The sequence below is a fragment of the Microtus oregoni genome, unplaced genomic scaffold, assembly GCF_018167655.1.
Source record: "Microtus oregoni isolate MIOR12 unplaced genomic scaffold, Mior012 000014F_ref0000157, whole genome shotgun sequence".
Taxonomy (NCBI): Eukaryota; Metazoa; Chordata; class Mammalia; order Rodentia; family Cricetidae; genus Microtus; species Microtus oregoni.
Window position 1 is genome coordinate 15,959,980 of NW_024543073.1, and position 21,371 is coordinate 15,981,350.

At 47.0% G+C, this 21,371-nt stretch overlaps 1 protein-coding gene and 1 long non-coding RNA gene across 2 annotated transcripts in view; one reads left to right on the top strand and one right to left on the bottom strand.

The window, feature by feature from the left end:
* Window positions 1–933: 933 nt before the first annotated feature.
* Window positions 934–19,625, bottom strand: LOC121455568. Its single transcript, XR_005975522.1, has 4 exons — window positions 19,494–19,625; window positions 17,828–17,879; window positions 7,291–7,365; window positions 934–950 (listed from the first exon to the last, which is right to left on the bottom strand). It is a non-coding gene; the product is annotated as an uncharacterized LOC121455568 (long non-coding RNA).
* Window positions 19,626–19,768: 143 nt separating this feature from the next.
* The window catches only part of Map1b (microtubule associated protein 1B), a 96,256-nt gene continuing 94,653 nt past the window's right edge, over window positions 19,769–21,371 (top strand). Inside the window, exon 1 of the mRNA XM_041663398.1 lies at window positions 19,769–20,047. Coding sequence (XP_041519332.1) covers window positions 19,864–20,047 — 184 coding nt within the window. The 5' untranslated portion in view covers window positions 19,769–19,863. The remainder of the gene's footprint in view (window positions 20,048–21,371) is intronic.

The window sequence follows — 21,371 nt, forward strand, 5'->3', positions numbered from 1 at the left end:
TCACAAAATTTACATCCCCTCTGGGCCCCAAGCTGCGCGTAAGCATGGTGCCACTTTCAAACACAGAAGAACAAAGACACAGTCCACACCCCAAGTCAGGGAGGGTATGGCATAACACGCAAAACCAATTTTCTCTGAGCAGCTATTCCATTTGCTGATCTCAATTTTCTGTTTTCCTAAAAGAATCCATTTGTGCCGTAACAAAACTTGCATTTTTCCCTGTGTAAAGAAATATCCATTTGAGGTTACTTCTCTTTTCCCAGCTTTTATTTCCATTTGATCGCTGTCTTATTTCTTCCTGTCTGCCACTAATTGGCTTCCCCCTCACCTGTAATTCTAATCCTTAATCTGGAGGAGATAACATGTGAGCAGAGCTGGTTCCTCCTGAGTGACACTCTGGTCCCTGAAGGATGTACATTCAGCGTCTCTTCGGGTCGATAAAGCAAGCTATCTTTGTGTCTTGGTTCCATCTCTAAGGACCATTCATGTCTTCTGCCTCCTCACCCACATGCCTGTACCCAGCTACCTACCTTAGCCATGCTGGCTCCTGCCCCTCACCCACATGGCCGTACCCAACTACCTTAGCCAGGCTGGTTCTTGCCCTCCTCACCCACATGACTGTACCCAACTACCTACCTTAGCTATGCTGGTTCCTGCCCCTCACTACCACCTACAAGAAGATGAACTCTTAAAAATCTCAGATTACAAAGACCATTGATCTTCGGGACTTTGTCCTCAAACTCCAAGTCTGGATGTGGACAATACCACGGTAGGCCTGGTGCCTCCTGAATCCCAGTCCTCGGCATGCTCTGAGATGCTTGGAACTGCCTTCGTCATCGAGAAGGGAAGACAAGTGATGGAGGAGTTCTTTCTCATTTACCATGGCCTTGCTCTGGAGCCTGGACCTCGGCAACATCTTTCTTGAGAGCGCTCACCTGTCCCATCGCACCCTGGGTGGAAGACTGGCAAGCAGCATGCTAAGGAAGCAGTGGCATTTGGATTCATTTCTCTTACTTTGCTGCGTCCTTTGTGACCTGCCATGAAGACCAAGCACAGCAGGAAAGGCCACACTGTGAAAGGGAGACTGTCATCTGGGCAGGGGTGATCATATGAAGAAGAGCACAGGCAAGCATAAAGAGGATGACTTGGGAAACAGCATTCCTTCATGGGCATTTCATCAATTCATGCATTCACTGAGTCACGTAATAAATTTATATCATGCTCTTTTGTGTGCCAGTAAGTTGCTTCATATGCTGTGGACACATCCAGAGGTGAACAAAATAAGCTTGCTTTTATGAATGCACAATGTGCTGAAGTCATTTCCTAGTCATTGTTAGTATCGTTTTAATTTTCCTAATAATACACAGACACAGAATCATGCACCCAAGGTAGAAAATAGCAGTCTTAGAGATTTATAATAATGTTCAGTTACAATTAAGTGTGTGCCTCCAGCTACAGAGAAGCTAGGAAATAAGGAGGACCCTAAGAGGGAGGCACAAATTGCCCTGGAAAGGGGAATTAGATGAGATCTCATGGGTAAACTGGGGGCAAGGACAGAGAGCAGTAAAGGGGAGGGAAGGGGGATGAGAACATGAGGGAACCAGGAGGTCAAGTTGGGGGACAAACGGAGCGGGAGAGCAATGAAAGAGATATCTTGATAGAGAGAGACATTATGGTGTTAGAGAAAAACCTGGTGCTAGGGAAATTCCCAGGAATCCACAAGGATGACCCCAGCTAAGACTCCTGGCAATAGTGGAGAAGGTGCTTGAACTGGTCTTCCCCTGTAATCAGATTGTTGAATACTCTATCATCACAGTGCCTTCACCCAGTAATTGATGGAACCAGATGCAGAGATCCACAGTCAAGCACCAGGCCGAGCTCTGGGAATCCAGTTGAAGACAGGAGATGAGCAAGAGAGGTCAAGATCATGATGGAAGAATTTACAGAGACAGCTGAACCAAGCTCGTGGGAACTCATAAACTCTAGACTCACAGCTATGGAGACTCGAAGGGAAGCTAGGTCTTCTGCATGTGGAATACAGTGGTGTATCCTGGTCTATCTGAAGGGCACCTGAAAGAAGGACCAGGATCTATCCCTAGTGCATAAGCTAGCTTGTCAGAGCCCATTCCCTATGGTGGGATGTCATGCTCAGCCTTAATGCATGAGGGAGAGGCTTGGTCCTGCCTCAACTTAAGTTGAGGCCAACATTAATGGGCCAGGCTTTGTTGATTCCCCTTACTCTTTGGGGGAGTGGATGGGGAATGGACTGGGGGAAGACGGGAGGGGGCAAGAGGAAGAACTGTGGTTGGAATGTAAAAGAAATGTAAAAATCTAAAAAAATCATTTTTAAAAAAGTGTGTGTCTCAAGAATACTATCATCTTGCAATCTTACTTCCAAACTTGAAGCAATGGTAGTAGCCTCTCGTGGAAGATGAGCTCAGCACCACTTTAGACCCTGAAGCTTCTTCAAGAAAAGAGTGAGAAAGAGCAAACACTTGCATCAGGGACGGGCTCATAGCTGGTACTCTATGTATCAGCCATCATTACATCATCATCATCATCATCTTCTTCTTCATCATCATCATCTTCATCATGACGAGGCAAAAGCAAGGGGAACAACAGCGCATACATAGGCATGGAAAGTTCGACATACTCGAGCTCCAAGTGGCTTCTAAGAGACCAAGGCCTGAGACACTGATTTAGACACTGGAGAGAGAGGGCCTCCTGAGTCCTGCAGGTTTGAATATGAACCGTCCCTCCTAGCATCGTGCGCCTGGACTGTTAGACCCTGTTGGTAAGAGGTTTGGGGAGATTGTGCAGCCTTTTGGGAGTGGGCCTAGCTGGCAGACAGAGGACCAGGGGTGAGGGCCAGCTAAGCTTCTGGTTCAGGCTCTCTACTTCCTGTTGTCTCACAATGCGAAGAGCCCATTGGTGAGAAAAAAACCAACACACATGCCTTACTGACCAGTCATCACTGCCTTCCGCCTAGCCTGAAGTCAAAGCCTCAGTAACATCCTCCTGTTACTGCTGTTAAAATACTATGTGCGCCGGGCAATGGTGGCGCACGCCTTTAATCCCAGCACTCGGGAGGCAGAGGCAGGCGGATCTCTGTGAGTTCGAGACCAGCCTGGTCTAGAGAGCTAGTTCCAGGACAGGCTCCAAAGCTACAGAGAAACCCTGTCTCGAAAAACCAAAAAAATAAATAAATAAAATAAAATACTATGTGACCTCTCTGCTTTCCCTTCCTGTCCTCTACCGTGTCCCAGTTGGGGAGGTCACATGGAATATGTCTGCTACCGTAACCATTTCTTACTCTAACACGTTCATGGCTAATCACTGCCCACAGAATTCGCCCAGTTTTCTCCACGTGGCCTGAAAGCATCATGGTGATCCTGAGCCTACCCACCTGGGATCCCCCCTTACTCCCCTCCATAGGTTCCTGTATCCAGGCCTCTGGAATGCATGCTTGCAGATTCTCCCAGGCTTTCCAAGCTCTCTTTGAGCTCCCCAGCTCAAGGCCTTGTCAGACAGGCTTCTTCAAGAAAGCCATTTTTAGACTCACAGTAAGTTGACTTTGCTGCCTCAGGCCTCCAAATTGCATTTCCTTCGAGCTGCTTCTGCCACTCCAATGCACAGGCCTGCTCTTGCTCACTGGGTCATAACTCTGAAGTAGGGACTGTTTTCCTAGCTTTCTACTGCTATAGTAGCCTCCACACACAGATCGCTGTGGTGGGGATGCTCATACAATGATGAATTGCACTAAGATGTGGTAAAATCGAGCTACTTAAAAGACACTCAAAGCCGGGCGGTGGTGGCGCACGCCTTTAATCCCAGCACTCGGGAGGCAGAGGCAGGCGGATCTCTGTGAGTTCGAGACCAGCCTGGTCTACAAGAGCTAGTTCCAGGACAGGCTCCAAAACCACAGAGAAACCCTGTCTCGAAAAACAAAAAACAAACAAACAAACAAAAACAAAAAACAAAAAAAAAGACACTCAAAAAAACAACAACAAAAAAAAATAAACTAGAACGCCTCCCCCACTTCAGCTCTGCTACAGAAGAGGCATCTCCTCCCTGTGCTTAGAGATACTGACGGTACCTCTGTACTGATGATAGACACCTTCCTTTGGTGAGGATCCTTGGAGGATGGGTACCCCTTGCAATATACTCCAAGAAAAACAACAGGAGAGAGTGGGGACCAAGCCCTAAGGTGGGTTTTCCCCATCCCTGCCTTCTCAGGTTTGGTTTGGTTTGCTTTCTGGCAGGAGGAGCCTGGAGGGCCTCTGAGGAGAATGAGGAAGGGCTAAGTGACCAGGGCAGCTCCTGTCCATCTGGCCTGTCACTGAACCCAGGAAACGGGCAGCTGAAATGTTTCAATGTAATCAAACAGTCCCCGGCACAGAGGCGTAGGCTGCAGATAGGAGGAGTGAGGACGGATAACTAAGGCCAAGGCTGGGAGCAAATCGAATCATTCCCTTCCTGTCCTAGCTCTCCCTCCTCCCTCCCCCGTCCTGTTACTTTCTTCTTTCTTTTCAGAAAACCACCCCACCAGGTGGTTAAAAGCCCTGGCCCCATGCGTGCAGGCTCACAGGTTCATGGGTTTGTCGCTTTCCCAAGCCTAATTACTGTTATCGACTTTCTAGGTTTTCGTAAATTCAACACACTGAGTAACGAGGTTAATAAAACCGGTGAACTCCTTTGCCTTGTACATGGACTATTTCTATGAAAATGCCAAACGTGTGATTAGCTCAGATTTAGTCATCTGTCCTACCATCTATAAGTGTTTCTAATGAACTGATTGGCTTTCTAGTGGGGGCTCTGCTCAGCCCACGTTAGGCTTTGAGTCCTCTGGGTTTGATTAGCGGCTGTGTATTTATAGCTTCGACCATTTCTGCAGTGAATTATTTCCCCGGTGAGCATGTATCTGATGTTCAATAAATCAGACGGGCTAGAAGTCATGACAGAAGGAAGAATTAGCCCTGGCCAGCTCTGAGCCTGGAAATCCCTGCTCCTCTGGGCAGCAACTTTACCACATCCAAAACTGTTTCTTGTCCATTCTTAGGTAGCAGGGTCCCTAAAGCCCTAAATGATGCAACATACCTGGGTGCAGGATTTTATTCTTTTAAAGTAAAGGACTAGTCTTTAAAAGTTTACATATTCACTCAGCAAACATCATCTGATACAAACTGCACACAGACAATAGAGACCCAAAACAAGCACTCATGGGACAGGCAGAGGTCTGGACTTTAAGTCTTGCTAGTTAGCTCAGGCTAGCCTTGAACACCTGATCCTATCTGAGTCTCCTAAGTATTGGATTAGTCTAAGGCTATACCACTATAGTCAGACAAATAACCTTTCGCCCTGTTTTCAGTTACACACAATAATTAGTAATTGGTAAGTTTATTTTTGGACAGACAAGATAAATAGGTTCACTAAGATCACATTTTATCTAAATAAAATCTAGTTCTATTTAGAATACAAGTAAACCATGGGTATAAAGGATACTTTTTGCTTTTAGGGGGTGGAAACTGTCCTGAAAAGTAGCAAATCCTTCCAGCTGAATTTCTGTTGTGTTCAAAAGCTTGCCCCAAACGCAAGAAAAACACTGTGGGCAAAAAATGGGGATGGAGCAATACCGAGTGGGGATAAGTCAGGGTCATTTCAAGGGGAAAATCTGTGATCACTGAGAGCAGTGCGTTTAGTGAAAGCGCCACATATGGAAACCGTAAGAAACCAAAGGTGGTTTCAGATTGATGGCGTAGGTCAGGCTCCAATGAACCAAGTCGACACAGGCTGGCTGCTTAGGCTGCAGCTGCAGAACTGGGGAGGAAAAGGTTCTCTGCATACTCTTTCCACAGCCACAACCTACAAAGGGCTTCCGAGCACAGGAGAGTAATGGGGAAAGGCCAGGAAGCCTAGATGGACACTCGGAGGGGACCACGTCGTGAAGTTTCACTGGAGACTTGGTGACCCTGGACACTGGACCCACCACACACAGGGAAGACACTCCCAGCATCAGCTCAGGGGGCGGTTAAGCTCCCCATTCCCTGTCCTAAGCACCTTAAGTGCTTGTTAATGCCCTTCAATACTCATTTGAGTAAGCACTGCTTTCACCCATTTTAGAGACCAGAAAATTAAGGCACCCGCAAGTTCAGCTGTCCGTCTCCCAACACGCCAAACCTAGTCTCCTCCCAGCCTCATCTACAAGATGAGAAGCTGCAGCCGAAGTGTGGCTGGCTTCTACTCTTCAAGTGGGTCATTCCAGTGTCCATTTCCCAAATGTCTTCCTTGGCCAAACAATCTCAAGCACCTTTTCCCCCCAGACACAAGCCAGCCCCTTTGTTCTATTATTTCACAAATGTACTGTCCTTTGAAATCTTTTGTATGCTTATGCCTATTTTCAGACTCAGAGCAAAGAGACATGAGCTCACAAACGGCAGCAGGTTTCGCGTTTGTTTAAGTCACCGTGATGCCCCAGTGGCTGGCACAACACCTGCCATATAGGAGGGAATTCAAACTGTCTATTAGTTGGAAACTTCACACACTCGTTATGGTTTGGATCTGAAATTTTCCCCAGGTATTCATATTTTGAATGCTTCAGACCCCAGCTGGCAGGGCTGTGTAGAAGACTAAGGAACCTTTGGGGATGGGGTCAAGCTAGAAAAGCGGTTCGCCTGGGAAGGACTTTGAAGGCTGTGGTCGAGCCCCATTGTGCTTCCTGTGTCCTGTTCAGCCGCGATATGAGCAGCCCTTGCTTCACATTCCCACAGCCATGAGCAGAACACTGCGCCTTTCCTTCCCCTCTGGGATGGACTTAAGACCCCCGAAACCGTGAGCTAAAATAAAACTTTCTTCTCCGGAGCCATCTCTGTTAGGTGCTGCAGTCATGGCGACGCAAAAGCCAGGTGTGTTCCCTGCATGTCCCCTCTACTAGAAGGGAGGCACTCTTAGACTGGGGATTTGGAAGCTTACATCCCAGAGTGAGGAATGGGTTGTGCTAAGAAGGATGGGATGCTGAAGGCAGAAGACTGTCTAGGGTCCAGAGGGAAGAACATGGCTTCACCACGGGCACTGGGAATTTGCAGGAAGTAGTGTGTGGTGAATGAGTTTGTACTGATTGCATAAACATCTCTGCGGAACAGGCACTTATGTATAACAAAGGGTTGAGAATCGACCCTGGTCTTAAAGTATACATAGTACTAATAAGGGGAGCGAAGAGTTGGGAATGGTTTCTATTTCACTTGCAGAAGGCATGTGTAAGGCTCTACATATAACACTGCACAGGCTCAGTACCTGCAAGTTGTAAGTCTGCGTCTGGGCCGCTTGGCTGGACTGTCTTCCACATCATGTCTGTGTCTTTAATGGCTCCTGAGAACAAAGAACGAAAAAAGCAACAGGTGCATAGAAAGGGAAATCTATCATATCTTATTTTAAGTCATTTGCAAACAAACAAACAAACAAATGACGAAACTAAAGCAGCAAAGGTCAGACCCAGTCAAACTTTCTTGAAACTAACATCTGCCCTGGCACTGTGGACATCACAGCCTGTATCTTTTAGTAGACGTTAAGAAGGTCAGGTAGTTAAATATGCTGTGTTCTCAGCAACTGCCCTCATCTCTGACTCCCCATGGAAATGCGGTCAGTGCTTCGGGAGTAGATGTTTCTGTGCATCTCTTACTTTCTTGAGAAAGATTCAACGGTGTGGCCACCTTCCTAAGGGGCGGGGACTAGAGCAGCATTACAGGGGGACAGATCACGGGAGCTCTTGCTGCATTAGCGCTCTCCGGGGGACACTAGCACGTCTCCCTGGCCTCCTGCCATCTAGATGCTTCCCCTAGAGTCTCAAGGAACACCTTAGCTAGAGTGCCCATCCGACTGGGAGCTGGGAGGACTGTCCCAGGCTGCTGGTACCCTGGAGAGGGACCAACATCTGTACCTGCAGCTGTGTACTGCACTGGAGCCGCACACGGCATGGACAGATGGCCATTGCTCTGCCCTGAGCTGGGCGGCTGCTTGTCTGCACTGTCAGCTGAAGAAGCAAGCTTGGCGATCTCCAACATAATTCTCTGCCTCTTGGCATGCGGTCCCCTGGTGTGTCAGAATGACTCACTTGGCATTTGGAGGCGGTAAGAGGTACAGTTTAATGAAAAGGCACTGGACGAGAACTTCCTAGTCTCATCTCAGCAACACGCACCGCCCCCCTCCCCTGCACCCCCAGCGTCATCCCAACGCAGGTGGAATTTTACCTCCCCGGCAACAGAGAGCAGTAAGTCTGAGCTGCCCAGTTGCTGACTCCAGAAGTTCGGGTTGGGTTGAAGTGAACAGAAGGCAACGTGAGTGACGGAATAAAAGCATAAAACCAAAGCACCCACCCTCATAGACCCCAAAGTCAATGGAGGAGAGAGAGAGAAGATACCAAAACGATTACACCATGTTATAAAATCTTGCATCAGTAAAGCGCTAAGGAACTTAGGAACAAATGATAGATCTCAGTCTATCCGAGTTTATCTGAATAAATCAAAAATATTAAATATTTAAGTCTTCCAAGCACTGGACAAAACCTGGGGAAATTCTTCTTGTACAATCTAAGAATTCCAAAGCCATTTTAAGGCCCAAGTACAATAGAAGACCCAGAAGCCACAAATGAAACAGCTGCATAAAGATATTCCCTATGGTAAGATCTGCAAGAGAGTCAAAACAACAGATGCCAACCTGGGGGAAAAATATTTGCAAGTCATACCACAAAAAGGCTAACTCCCCTAATATAGAAAGAGTACACAGAAATCAATAAGAACACGAGTCATCCATCAAAATGTAAAGGACAAAGCACACAGCTCACTGAAATGAAAACCCGCTCAGCCTCACTTATATGACAGAGCAGCTGGGCCGGGGAGATGGCTGTGGCAGACAGAGACCTGAGTTCAGATCACAAGAACATGTAAGAAGTCTGGAGTGGTGGTGTGGTTGTGTGTGGTGTGTGCCTATAACCCCCACTGGGCAGGGATCTGGTAGACAAGTGGATTTGAAGCTCCAGGCAGTCTAGCGAAATGGATGGTTTTCAGGGTCCATGAGAGACTCTGGCTCAAAATCACAGAGTGGAAAGTGATCAAAGAAAGACACATGATGCCTCAGGCCTCCCATCCTGCACCTGCACCTGCAAGCATACACACATGTGCACACACACACACACACACACACACACACACATACAACATTACTAAAATCATAGAGATATCATTTATTGTCTTTAACACTGGAACAAATAAAGTTTAAAAATTCTCACACTGGCTGGTGGTAGTGGCGCACGCCTTTAATCCTAGCACTCGGAAGGCAGAGGCAGGCCGATTTCTGTGAGTTCCAGGCCAGCCCAGCAGCCTGGTCTACAAGAGCTAGTTCCAGGATAGGCTCCTAAGCTACAGAGAAACCTGTCTCAATAAACAAACAAACAAACAAAACCTTCACATTGTGGGAAGCAGTGCAGTCATTTGTTACTTGTGGAGTACACACTGGCACAAAATGTAGAGGAGGCAAATTTTTAACATCTTTCAATATTACAAATGTGCTTCTCTTGACTCAGCAATTTCTGAAGCTTTTTTCCCCCGGGGAGAGCATCTAACATAGGAGAAATGACATTGGCTGCAGTGCTGTTTGCATTATCTGATTAGTTTCTAACAGTAGCATTGCTGTTTTGATGAAAAGAGTCGTCATCAAGACGGCCATGATGCCGGAAGGCTTGCACACACCAAGGAACTCTCTGCATTGGTTAAAAGCAACAAGGATGCCTGCCCTTGGCGGTGAGGATGAGGGCGTGTGGAGAAGAGCCCTCGGCAAGGCGTAGGACAGTTTGGTGAGCACACCACCATTTCTTCGTATATAAAAGAAAGGAGGGAACTGCCAGCTATTTTCAGGAGTGAGCTCAGAGTGTTTGTTTCTGCCAGCTGCTGTTGCACAAGCCGTCCGTTCGTGGAGGTTGTCCTCTCGCTGTGCCGGACAGAAAAAAAATATTCTTCTAGGGCAATTCCAAATATTTCTTCCTTTATAACCCTTTGCTGATACTCTCTCAATGGACATATCTGTAAAATTATTAGAATGCTAAGGTTTGGGAAAAGATAAATCCTAATAGCTAATAAATGAAGAAATTTCTTCTTTATAAGGTAGGTTGACCTTGGAAGGAATGATTAATGTGGTCAAAGTTGACAGAAATGGACCAAAACCCCAAAACCTGTCACAGAGAGTTGAAACATTTACAGCACATGTTGATGACAGAGCTTATTTATCCGGATGTACTGAGAGCTCCACAATCAAACCAATCGCTCAGACGAGCTGGCAGCACAAGCCAGTGACGTCAGCATTTGAAAGGCGGCTGCTGCAGCAGAGCCTGGAGGAGTTCAAGGTCACCTTCTGCTGTGTGTGAGTTCTAAGTCAGCCTAGGTTGTCTCAAACTCTATCTCAGAAAAAAAAAACAAAACAAGCCAGCAAGATGGCTCAGCTGCCTGATGCTGCCAACCAAGCCGCATGACCTGAGTTCAATACCCGGGACCAGTGCATACACTCAGCCCCTCCTGCCACTCATAAGCATGCACACATGTAAAGTTTAAGAAATTAAAAAACATAAGACAAGATTAACAACACAAAAAGCTAACAATCCTAAAGGGGGAAAAATTTTAAGAACATACGTGCTTAGTTGATAAAAGGGGGAGAAATGTCATTTAAAAGATTCTTTGAGGAGGGGGGATTCTCAATTTTAGCTGGGAGGTGGTAGCACACACTCCTTTAATCCCAGCACTGGAGAGAGGCAGGCATGTCTCTGTGAATTCGAAGTCAGCCTGGTACAGAGTAAGCTCCAAGACAGCCAGGGCTATGGAGAGAAACCCTGTCTCAAAAACACAAAACCAATCCTCCCCTTACATACACACACACACACACACACACACGCACGCACGCACGCACACACACAAATCTGAATTTTTAATTCTGTTATGAGGAAAACTGACTGAAACTCATACTGTAATCCGGGGGAAGAGGTGATGATGTAGCCGGAGTAGCAGCCGCTGGCTTCTCCTGGGAGAGTCCCTTGGCAGGAGGCAGCCCAGTGGTAGCACGCTCAGCCCATCTACTCTACTTCAGTCATCTGTGCCCAGAGAGTTGAACATACGTAAAAACATGGCCATCTCCACATCATTGAGAAGAAAGCAAAGATCAGCTGGAGGGTTGCCAGGAGGGGGAAGCATGAACAAACAGTGAAGAGTGAATCCAGACGTGGGTTCCTGTGCACAAGTTTGAAAACGAGGTCAGTCTTCACACATCTGAGGAGAGCGTCAAAGAGAAAATGCTATTTGAAGAACCGTATGTAAAAGAGTATTGAGTTGGGGGATGAGCTGTGTGTATGTGTGTGTAAAACTGCATGTATGTTTACATGCATACATACAGACACACGTAGTTGCTGACCAACAGTGGGGGAACTTGCATTTGGTGCTCTATTCAGTTGTAGGTTTTTTAAAAATATTTATTTATTATGTATACAGTATTCTGTCTGTGTGTATCCCTGAAGGCCAGAAGAGGACACCAGACCCCATTACAGATGGTTGTGAGCCACCATGTGGTTGCTGGGAATTGAACTCAGGACCTTTGGAAGAGCAGGCAATGCTCTTAAACTCTGAGCCATCTCTCCAGCCCCAGTTGTAGGGTTTTATATTGTTCATTCGTTCGCTGTTGAAGAGTGACAGGAGGGACCAGCTCATGCAGCTGGAAGGGGAGTTTTTACCACAGTTGCCTCCTAAGGTGATACACCCCATTCCCTAGTATTTTACCAAAAGAAGAAGCAATTTCCCAAGCAAGCATGATCAAATAGAGGTGAGTATAAGATACTTCCCTGAAGCTGAGGTTACAAGCACTGAATTTACAGAAATGCCCTGCAGAAATAATTAAATGGTCCCGAGAGAACAATACCCCTCCAAAGACACAGCACATAGTACTATTAAAATTGTCTCTAATAACTTATACATTATAAATCATCTCCCTAATTTCTTATTTCTTTCCAAACTTTGCTGTTTTCTATAGTTAGCTTAAAAATTGGAAAGGCAAGGCAAATTAGTGCTGAAGAAACACAGGCTACGGCCTTACTGCTAAAAGTGGCCTTAAGGTACATGCTAGAATCATTTACATTTAAAATGATGCTTTTATTTATTCTTTGAGAATTACATCAAAACATATTGGATAATATTCTTTTTCTTCTTCTTCCAAGTTTTCCCAGCTCCTCCCCATTTTCCTCTTCACCCAGCTTTGTATCCCTTCTTTCTTAAAAACACAAACAACAAAAACCCACATTGCCACATGCTTAGGAAGTTGGTGGCAATTAACTCAAGGCCATGCCATTGAAGGCTTCTCACAGAGACACAACTCCCAGAGACACAACTCCCAGAGACACAACTCACAAAGACACAACTCCCAGAGACAGTCATTTTGCCATCAGAGAGGCTTTTCAGCTATTAAATGTACACAGTACCTGTGTAGTGCACAATACACACTGAAGTGAGCTGGTGTGCACGTGTGTGCACGCAAGTGCACTGGGAGGGGAGACGTGGCCTTCACAGTATAGAACACAGAGCCTACTAGAGAGGACAAACAGATCTTAGGAATCACTTCTGCAGGTGACCATGATAAGTACCGAAGATAACTGAGGCTTGGAGACACAAGTGCCTATAAAAAGATTAGGATGAGAGGCCTTCCCACAGAAGGGACAGCTGAGGTGCCATCTGTAAGATTAGGTCATATTAACTAGGAGAGTGACCTAGTCTGTGCCAGGGAAAGAAGGGGAAGGGAGTCTACATAGAGAGGAAGGAGAGGCTGAACGTGGGGTGGGCTATTGTGGCTGAGGCTGAGAGAGAAGAGTCAGTTGAGTTAGGGATTGCCCAAGGGAAATAAGCTGGGGCTAGACTTTTCTAGGGAGCTTGTAGGCCATGTTAAGAAGTTTGGTCTTATGCTGAGCATGGTGTCACAAGCCTTTAATTCCAGCACTCTGGAGGCAAAGACAGGTGGATCTCTGACTTTGAAACCAGCCTAGTAGATGTAAGGAGTTCTATGATAGCCAGGACCACATAGTGAGACTCTGAAGAAAAATAAAGAACAAAACCAGAAGAAGAGGAGGAGGAGGAAGGAGAAATAGCAGCAGCAGCAGCAGCAGCAGCAGTAGTATTTTGGTCTTTATCCTGAAGACAATACAAGACTTCAAGTGGGACACCGAGGTAAAGTGACCAATCCGGTAAGATCATTCTCCCTGGGGTGTGAGTCACAAACCGGCTGAGGGTCAGACAAACATGTGGGAGCCCATCAGTTGGCCCAGGTGTTACCAAGGAACAAAACAATGCTATGTAACCACTGTGGTGCCGAATCTTCACTGTTAGCTTGACGGGACTCTGAATCCCTTTGATGACATCTTTGGTGTGACTCCGCAGGCACTTTCATGGAGTTTTAGCAGAACAGGAAAGACCCATCTTGAATGTGGACAGCACCATCTCACTGGTGGGGGTCCCACAATGGAAGAAGAAGGAAAACAGAAAAGCTGAACAGAGTTTGAGCAATCCCTTTTCTCTCCTTCCTCACTGTGACACATGGGCGGGCTAGCTCAGGCTCTTGCCACCATGGCTGGGCTGCTCTTGTTTGCCACACCTTCTCCAGAGGGAGGGACCAGACCTTCAAGCAGTGAGCCAAAGTGAAGCCCTTCCTTCCTCAAGCTGCTTTCGTCACAGCAAGGAGAAAAGTAACTAAGAAAAGTATTCTTTATAATATAAATCAAGTTAGAAATAGCTCAAATGTCCACTAGCAATATGTTATAGATAAACTTAATGGGTTAACATGCAGCAATTAAAAAAGAATGAAGATTATACATTTATATCATTATAGAGTTCTTGCCGGGATATATTATTAGGTAGCATGTGTCTACTGTTTCTTTTTGGTGCTGGAGACTGAGCTCGGGCAATGGGTGGAGGGTGGGAGATGGGGGTGTGCTTCTAAGGAAAGTCAGGGAGCATGATGGAGGAAGTATAAGTAGAGACTGAAGTCATCTGGATAAAAAAGAAGTCTTATAAATTTGACCTTGAAACCATACGTTCATAATTATAAGACAAAATTAAATTTAAAAATCAACTCAGAAATACCACAAATGAAACCAATGAATCTATGCATTGAGTTAATGGCATCATCCTATAAAAAGGAATTAATTAATTAGACTGCATAAAGCTGTATGCCTTGGGGAGACAGCTATTGGAGAAAGAAATTGCAAAGAGGCATTGCAAGCTGTTTTCGGTAATCCTGTTGCTATTGCTATCTTGCTGCTGTCCCAACAGTGCTGTGCTCACAGTGATGGAGAGCGCAAAGGAACCACCATCCCTAGTGCCTGGTGACTGAGAGTTTCAGTCTTTAGTGTGATACAAGCTAAGAACAGAAGTCATCGTAAAAAGAGTTAAATGGTCTTTTAGTAACCATACAGTTGGCAAAAGTGTTGTATGTTTTATTACATAGCTACTGGAGTGTAAGGTGGAGAAAATGAGCCACTCTCTGCTCTAATCCTGGCTTTATCCTTGAGAACTGGAATTCCACGTGTATAACGTATAACAAAGACAAAGGACAAGCAAAACCCCGGTGGCCTTGACCTGAGTTACTACTGTCATTGTCAACCCATAGTGTATTTCATTCTGAGAGAAAAAAATCCTTCATTTGTGTTTACTGAAAATATCTAGAAACGACGACCAACGTGGTTGCGACCTTCAGTCAAGATAATGGTCTCTCAATGCTATTTTTTACTTAAGTAATATTGATTTCTTAGAGAACCAGATAAATCCTGGTTCTGTGGATAGATACGAGGTAGGTGGGAAGTGTTCTGCATACTCCTGGCCAAGAAGGGAAATGAAAATATCAACATGAATAACAGATCCATGTTAGATCTCAGTGAGAGAAAAAGATCAGTCACTCGGGGAGAATGGTACAAATGAATGGATGTTGAAAATGAGCAAATAAAGAGCCACATGTTTGTCTTTTGTCTTCCTGTACAAACTGTATCTCAGGTTAGCCAACTGACAAGGCAAGAATTCTTCTAATTGATGCCTTCTTGCTGTCAAATAATAAAATATTGGAATTTTCAAATTCTTAATAAATAATGGATTAGGTAATGACATAACAAAAAAAATCATACAAAGAAACTACTATCATCTATGAAGTATAGTTGCAAAAACCCAAATCTGGCCAATCTTTTAATTAACTAAATGACTTAGAGACAAGGTCAGGCTGGCCTCTGACTTGCTGCATAGCTGAGGATGACCTTGGCCTTCTGAGTCTCTTTCTTCTACCTCTCAAGAGCTAGGATTGCAGGGATCCAATCCAGAGCCTCGTTCATGGTAGGGTAGCACCCCCCAGCCCTCTGATCAAGCTCTCAGATCTCCCTATTAAGATGCAGCAGGAGACAGAGAGGTAGTCAGTGACAAAACAGTCACGCACCCAGCAAAAGTCAGGCTTTGTGAAACTCTTGATGACAAGTGTTTCAACAAAAACATTACAAGGAAAGCAAGAAGAGTCAGGGCACACAGAGTAAAGATTAATGCTTGGAACAGGGTCTGGTGGTAACGCCTGCCTTTAATCCTAGCACTCTAGAGGTAGAGGCAGGTGGATCGTTGTGAGCTCAAGGCCATCCTAGTCTACATAGTGAGTTCTAGGACAGCCAGGGCTACGAGAGAGACCCTGTCTCAAAACAACAAACAAACAACTGGTTAGTTTAAATACACTTCTTCTGACCTTGACTTAAACAACCAAACTATTAAATACATCATTCCCAATAATTATAATATTGCATGATCTTGTCTAATTCATACATGTTTGAAATTGTCTATACTGAATGGTAAATAAGAATAAATCATCAATTAACCTATACCGAGTGCTTACTACATACATACAAGACACTGCTAAGCACTTGTTTAAACTATCCCCTTGGGTGGGGGTGGGGCCTAAACTGGTGAGAGCGACTGCCCACCACATACACAACTCTGGGTGTCACCTCCAGCATGGCAACAAATGAACAACAACTCTATTAGCACCCTGCCAAGAAGCTGGTGGCTATTGCCACTACATACAAGAAGAAATCAGGACAGAGTGCCTGAGCACCTTGCCCAAGGTCACACAGCTAATAAATTATGACATGAGGGAGTAAGTAGCAGAGTCTATACTCTGAGCCATGGGTTTATCGACAACATGTCTGGACGAGGGGAACTTTTATTCCAGAACTTTTTTTAAACCTATATATAGTACCTCTCATAATGGTGAGGGCTAGGGCTGTGATAACGGAGAGAAGTGGATGGCAGAGGAAGAAGCATCGAGAAGGTGAAGGTGAAACTGACCAGGCTCCATGCAAGGCTGGCTGGCTGAACATGCAGCTAAGAAAGGTTCAGGGAAGAGACCAAGATGTCTGTGAGGCCTCAGGCTTACACAGTGGGATGGATGGTGCTGCTATTCAGTGGAACAGGAGACATGATTGCTCAGGTCTGGAGGGTAAAGATGATTTGTGTGTGGAGCATGCCCAGTGTGCAGTGCTTTTTGGACACTTGGGTGAGGTCACCAAGTAGCTAGTGATACAGGCAGCAGCTCCCTTAGAGGTTAGCTTTCTTTGCCTTTAGAACTGCGTCCTTTTTCTTGGGGGTGGGGACTCTTCTCGGCTAGAAGAGTGGCTGGATATGTTGGTTTTTATTTATTTTCTCCCAGAAGTATTGGTGGGGGAGTCACCTGAACACTTTGTAAAGCTACTTTCACTCCATTGCCTAAGAAAATGGGGGTGGGGATGGCGTTCAATCAGCCAGACCTTGGCTGCTTACTGTGCTCCATCCACTGGGTTAAGAACTTCTGAAGTCTCTATCACTTACTCTTTCCTCACGCAGTCACAAAGTTCCCATTCTTCCCACTTTCCCAACAAAGGGGCTGAACGTAAAAAAGGAGCCAAGTTACTTGCCTGAAGTCACAGAGGTAGAAACTGGCAGTTTGTACCCAATGCCAGCCTGTGTTCTGCCATCATGTCTCTGGTTTGGAAAGCGCAGGTGAAGACTGGAGTGGATCATGGTCATGCTTTTTTGTACAGACCACCATGGTGGTTGCACTTTTTTTAAAAAAATTAATTAATTATTAATTAATGTGTGTGGAGGCCAGAGGACATTTATGGTAGTCTGTTCTCTCCTTCCATTGTGTAAGTCCTGGGGACTCACTTACTAGGGTCCCAGGCTTGGCAGCAAATCATTGACCCACGGGGTCATCTTATTGACCTCCTGTTGTACTCCTCATTGCAACATATGGAACAATTCTCATGTGTTAGTATGTTTCAACACTGCTCTGTTTTTGTCTGAAATAGTATATACCTCAGGCTCAATCTTAAGCAAACAGTAACAGTGTATAGCAAAAAGTTAATTAGTATCTTATTTTCATTCTGTATATTTTGAGGGTTACCTCCTTAAGTATTTGTGATATTAGTGTTTCCATGTGCACAGAAACAATAATAAACCCCCAATAAATTTAGGTGAAATCAAGGAGGTAAAAGAGCACTGATATTAACTTGATTATTAATTTGATTGGGTGGAGAGACACCTAGGCTCTTAGTCAAGCACACCTTTATGTGTGCCTGTCGGATGTTTCCAGAGAGAGTTAGCTAATAGGATATGAGATGGGTGGCACCACCCCTTAGGCTGGGCACAGATGGAAAAAGGAGGAGAAGCAGTGTCTCTGCTTCCTGGCTGCAGGGAGGTGAGCACCCCTTCCATTACACGCTCCCCAACCCCTGCTCCCCAATGTTCTGCCTTACCTCAGGCCCAAAGAAATGGAAGTTAACAGACCACGGCCAGAAACTTAGGAACCTGTGAACAGAAATAAATCTTCCTATCACCAAACAGTTTCTCACAGGACTTTGCGATAACATAAACACTTTTATGCACACAGGAGTAATATGGATCAGAGAAATGGAGAAAACTCAGCAGATGAAGCCATTCCTATGGCTGACCTCTGGGAAGATGTCCTTTACCTCCTCACCCTCACCATGGACCACCCCACTGCCCTTACTTAAGAGTAACTGTTTGTCTTCACCAAATGTCCATTGGCTTCCCACTTAAATGTACGGTTTCTGTTCACTGGTGGCCAAATCTCTGCAGCAAGCTTGTTGCAGATCCCTAATGTCCTACGTCAGACATTCTTTTTTGTCTCCATTGACCAGACTAGCATAGTCTTTGGTTGCCCACCAGATAGCCCATCCAGGCTTCAAGAAAGAAACAGGGCAAAAGGCATCTAACTAGTAAGTCATGACAGAGAACACCAAAGACACTGGGGTATTTTGAAAAATCTTACAGTAGGTGTTTTATTGTTTTGCTTTTAGACAGGGTTTTATACATCCCAGACTGATCTTGAACTCATCAGTAGCTGATGATAACCTTGAATTTCTGACTCTCCTTGCCGACACAGCCTGAGTGCTGGGACTAAACTGCCCAGTGGTCATGACGCTTGCATGGGCATGCATTCTATCAGCTGAGCTTCAGCACTTCCAGCTGGCACTTTAAAACTAGTAGACACTCCAGTATTAAGGGTATTGACTACTCCTACTTCCATCTAACTTGCTTCCCTAATACTCTTTTTATGATGCAGTGTCTGCCCTCCCCTCCTGTCCTAAGACAGAAACCTATTCATTAGATTTGTGAGAGATGGATGTATATGGTGGCCTTTAGAAACATTATTATGAGTTCTTCTAAATATAGAAAAAGGCAATAAAAACTCCCAAAGCTATGTGTATCTTAAAAGACATCATTGTCACACAAAATAATTCTGCCTGTGTATCCCCAAGGAACTGAAAAACACATTATAGTCACTGTAACCCTGCTGGGCAGAGACAGTATCTTCTCTATTCTTTGTTATGCCTGATGCTATCTGTTCAGCATATTAAAAAAAGAAATCTGTATCTAACATAATAGGTCCGCCTCCCCCTCATTCATTTCCCATGAGCACCAAAGGCCAGTTCTTTTTCAGCATTAGTCTTTCGAGATCAGACTCCAAAGTCTGAACAAATTAGGTTTAGGGCTTGCAAAGTATCCTTTAAGTGAAGGGGGTAAATATTCCTGTTTTTTTTTTTTTAAAAAAAATACAAATACGACTTTCTAAATCTACAAGGTCAAAAAGACAGGTTCCAGTCTTCTTTAATGGGGTACCCCCAGCGCCCACTGTGACTGTTGCAGCTACTCAAATCCCGACTTCCATGGTGGGTGGGACACAGGCAGAGGCCTGATGTGCACTCGGGACTCAGGACATACTCCCATTCTAAAACAGGAAGTCAACCCCACTCTCCGGTATAGGAAGGTTGACGGTTTGGGGCAGGAAGGTGTACGTCTGTAACGGCGGTGGTGCGGATACCCCTCAGGGCTACAGCAGAGTTCTTTGGGTTCCCTGGAGCCTGGCTCCTGGCCCTGCCCAGACCATTGTCCACACACCTCGTCCCTCCAGCTTCCGGGCCGCCGGCGAAATGATTTGCTGCGGATGACATCAGCCCTGGGCCAAGGGCTGGAGGAGTGGAGGCAGCCACCACGAGGATGTGCCGGGTGGTCCTTTCCTCCTCCTCCTCCTCCCAGGCTCCTAGCCTAGTCTCCATATAAACGGCACCGCCTCCCCGGCCTCTCACTCCCCGCTCCTCTCTTCCGCGCCTGGAGAGGGCGGAGAGGGGAGGCGACGCGCGCCGGGAGGAGGGGGGACGCAGGGGGCGGAGCGGAGACAGCACCTTCGGAGATAATCTTTTCTCCTGCCGCAGAGCAGAGGAGCGGCGGGAGAGGAACACTTCGCCCAGGCTTTAGCAGAGCCAGCACGATGGCGACCGTGGTGGTGGAAGCCACCGAGCCGGAGCCATCGGGCAGCATCGCCAACCCGGCGGCGTCCACCTCGCCCAGCCTGTCGCACCGCTTCCTAGACAGCAAGTTCTACTTGCTGGTGGTGGTCGGCGAGACGGTGACCGAAGAGCACCTGAGGCGTGCCATCGGCAACATCGAGCTGGGTAAGCAGTCCCGCGGCCCCCCAGGGACGTGCGTAGGGAGATGCGCCAGAACGACCCCACCCAGGGCACGACGGCCACCTTGTTCTCCCGCGCGCCCCGCACCCACGCCTCTCCAGGCCACCTCCTATACTCCATCTGGACCCTTTTTCTGAGCTAATTTCCAAATTATTCTATTTGAGACCCATAGAGACAATCTTTAATAGCCCCGAGGAATGGGTCACCTGGCTGGGTCTGCGGCCACCTTCGACTTGGCTACCTCCTATCTTGCTCAGTGAAATGCAGGTGTCAGAGGAGCGGTGGCCATAATAAAACCGCGACCACAGGCGGAGAAAGGGTGGGTGGACCTTGTTTTTCAGAACCTCTCTTTTCGCCCCCCCCCCACGCCCTAGCCAAAGGCTGGGACCCTCTTCCCCTTACCCGAAAACCTGGGGTCGAAATACCATGTGCCAAGGCCCGCATGGGAATCGTCCTCATCATAGCTACCTAGTGCCACCCGCCCCTGACACACTGACACACACACACACACACACACACACACACACACACACCACATTCTGAGAATGGAGAATGCCCTTTCTGGCTTAAAACTTCCCGATCCTTTCTTTCCTGGGATGACTAGGCTAGTCCTAGTGCCACGCCCGGTCCCCCCCTCCCCGCGAGGACACAGGCGTGGAACCTAACCCGTCTGCGCTCTTCCTAGACGAAGCCTGGCTGCGCTCCTGCCCCTGAGGTCCTGGCTTCAGCTTTCAGAAAGGACAATGGGACCCCAGGTTGTGGGGTGGGCTTCCTTGAAAAGTCTCAGCTTCAGGAACCATAGCTTGAATGGGAGGAGGGGGTGGCAGGGTAGGGCCAGCTCCTGGGCTGCTGCACACACCAGGAGCGGGCTCTTCAGAGGCCGAATAGCGGTTCCCGGGGAACCCTGGGCGGGGCTGGGAGGGTCCAGGAGGGCGCAGTCTCGAGCGAGCAACCATTGGCCCGCCCTTCAGCCCCACCCGGCCTGCCGCAGTGCCCGCACCGGGCAGTCGCACCTGCCCCCGCACTGCGGCGCCCCCGGCTGGCCCGGAGCTCGCTCTGCCCGAGCTTCGCGAGGTCGGGGGCCTTGCGCCCACCTTTGGCTGTGAGCGGCTTTGTTGCTCTCCCAGCCCCCCCCCCTTTCCCCGGTGGGCAGCTCTGGCCTCTGCCTTATTTCGCCCCCACTCCGCATCCTTCCCTTCACTTCATCCCTGGCAGAGGTCGCCGGGTCCCGGTACAGCGCCAGCCTGAGCGCTCTATTCTCTCGGGGTGGTGCTGAAACGTTTCTGCCAGGAGACACGGGCTGGTGGGC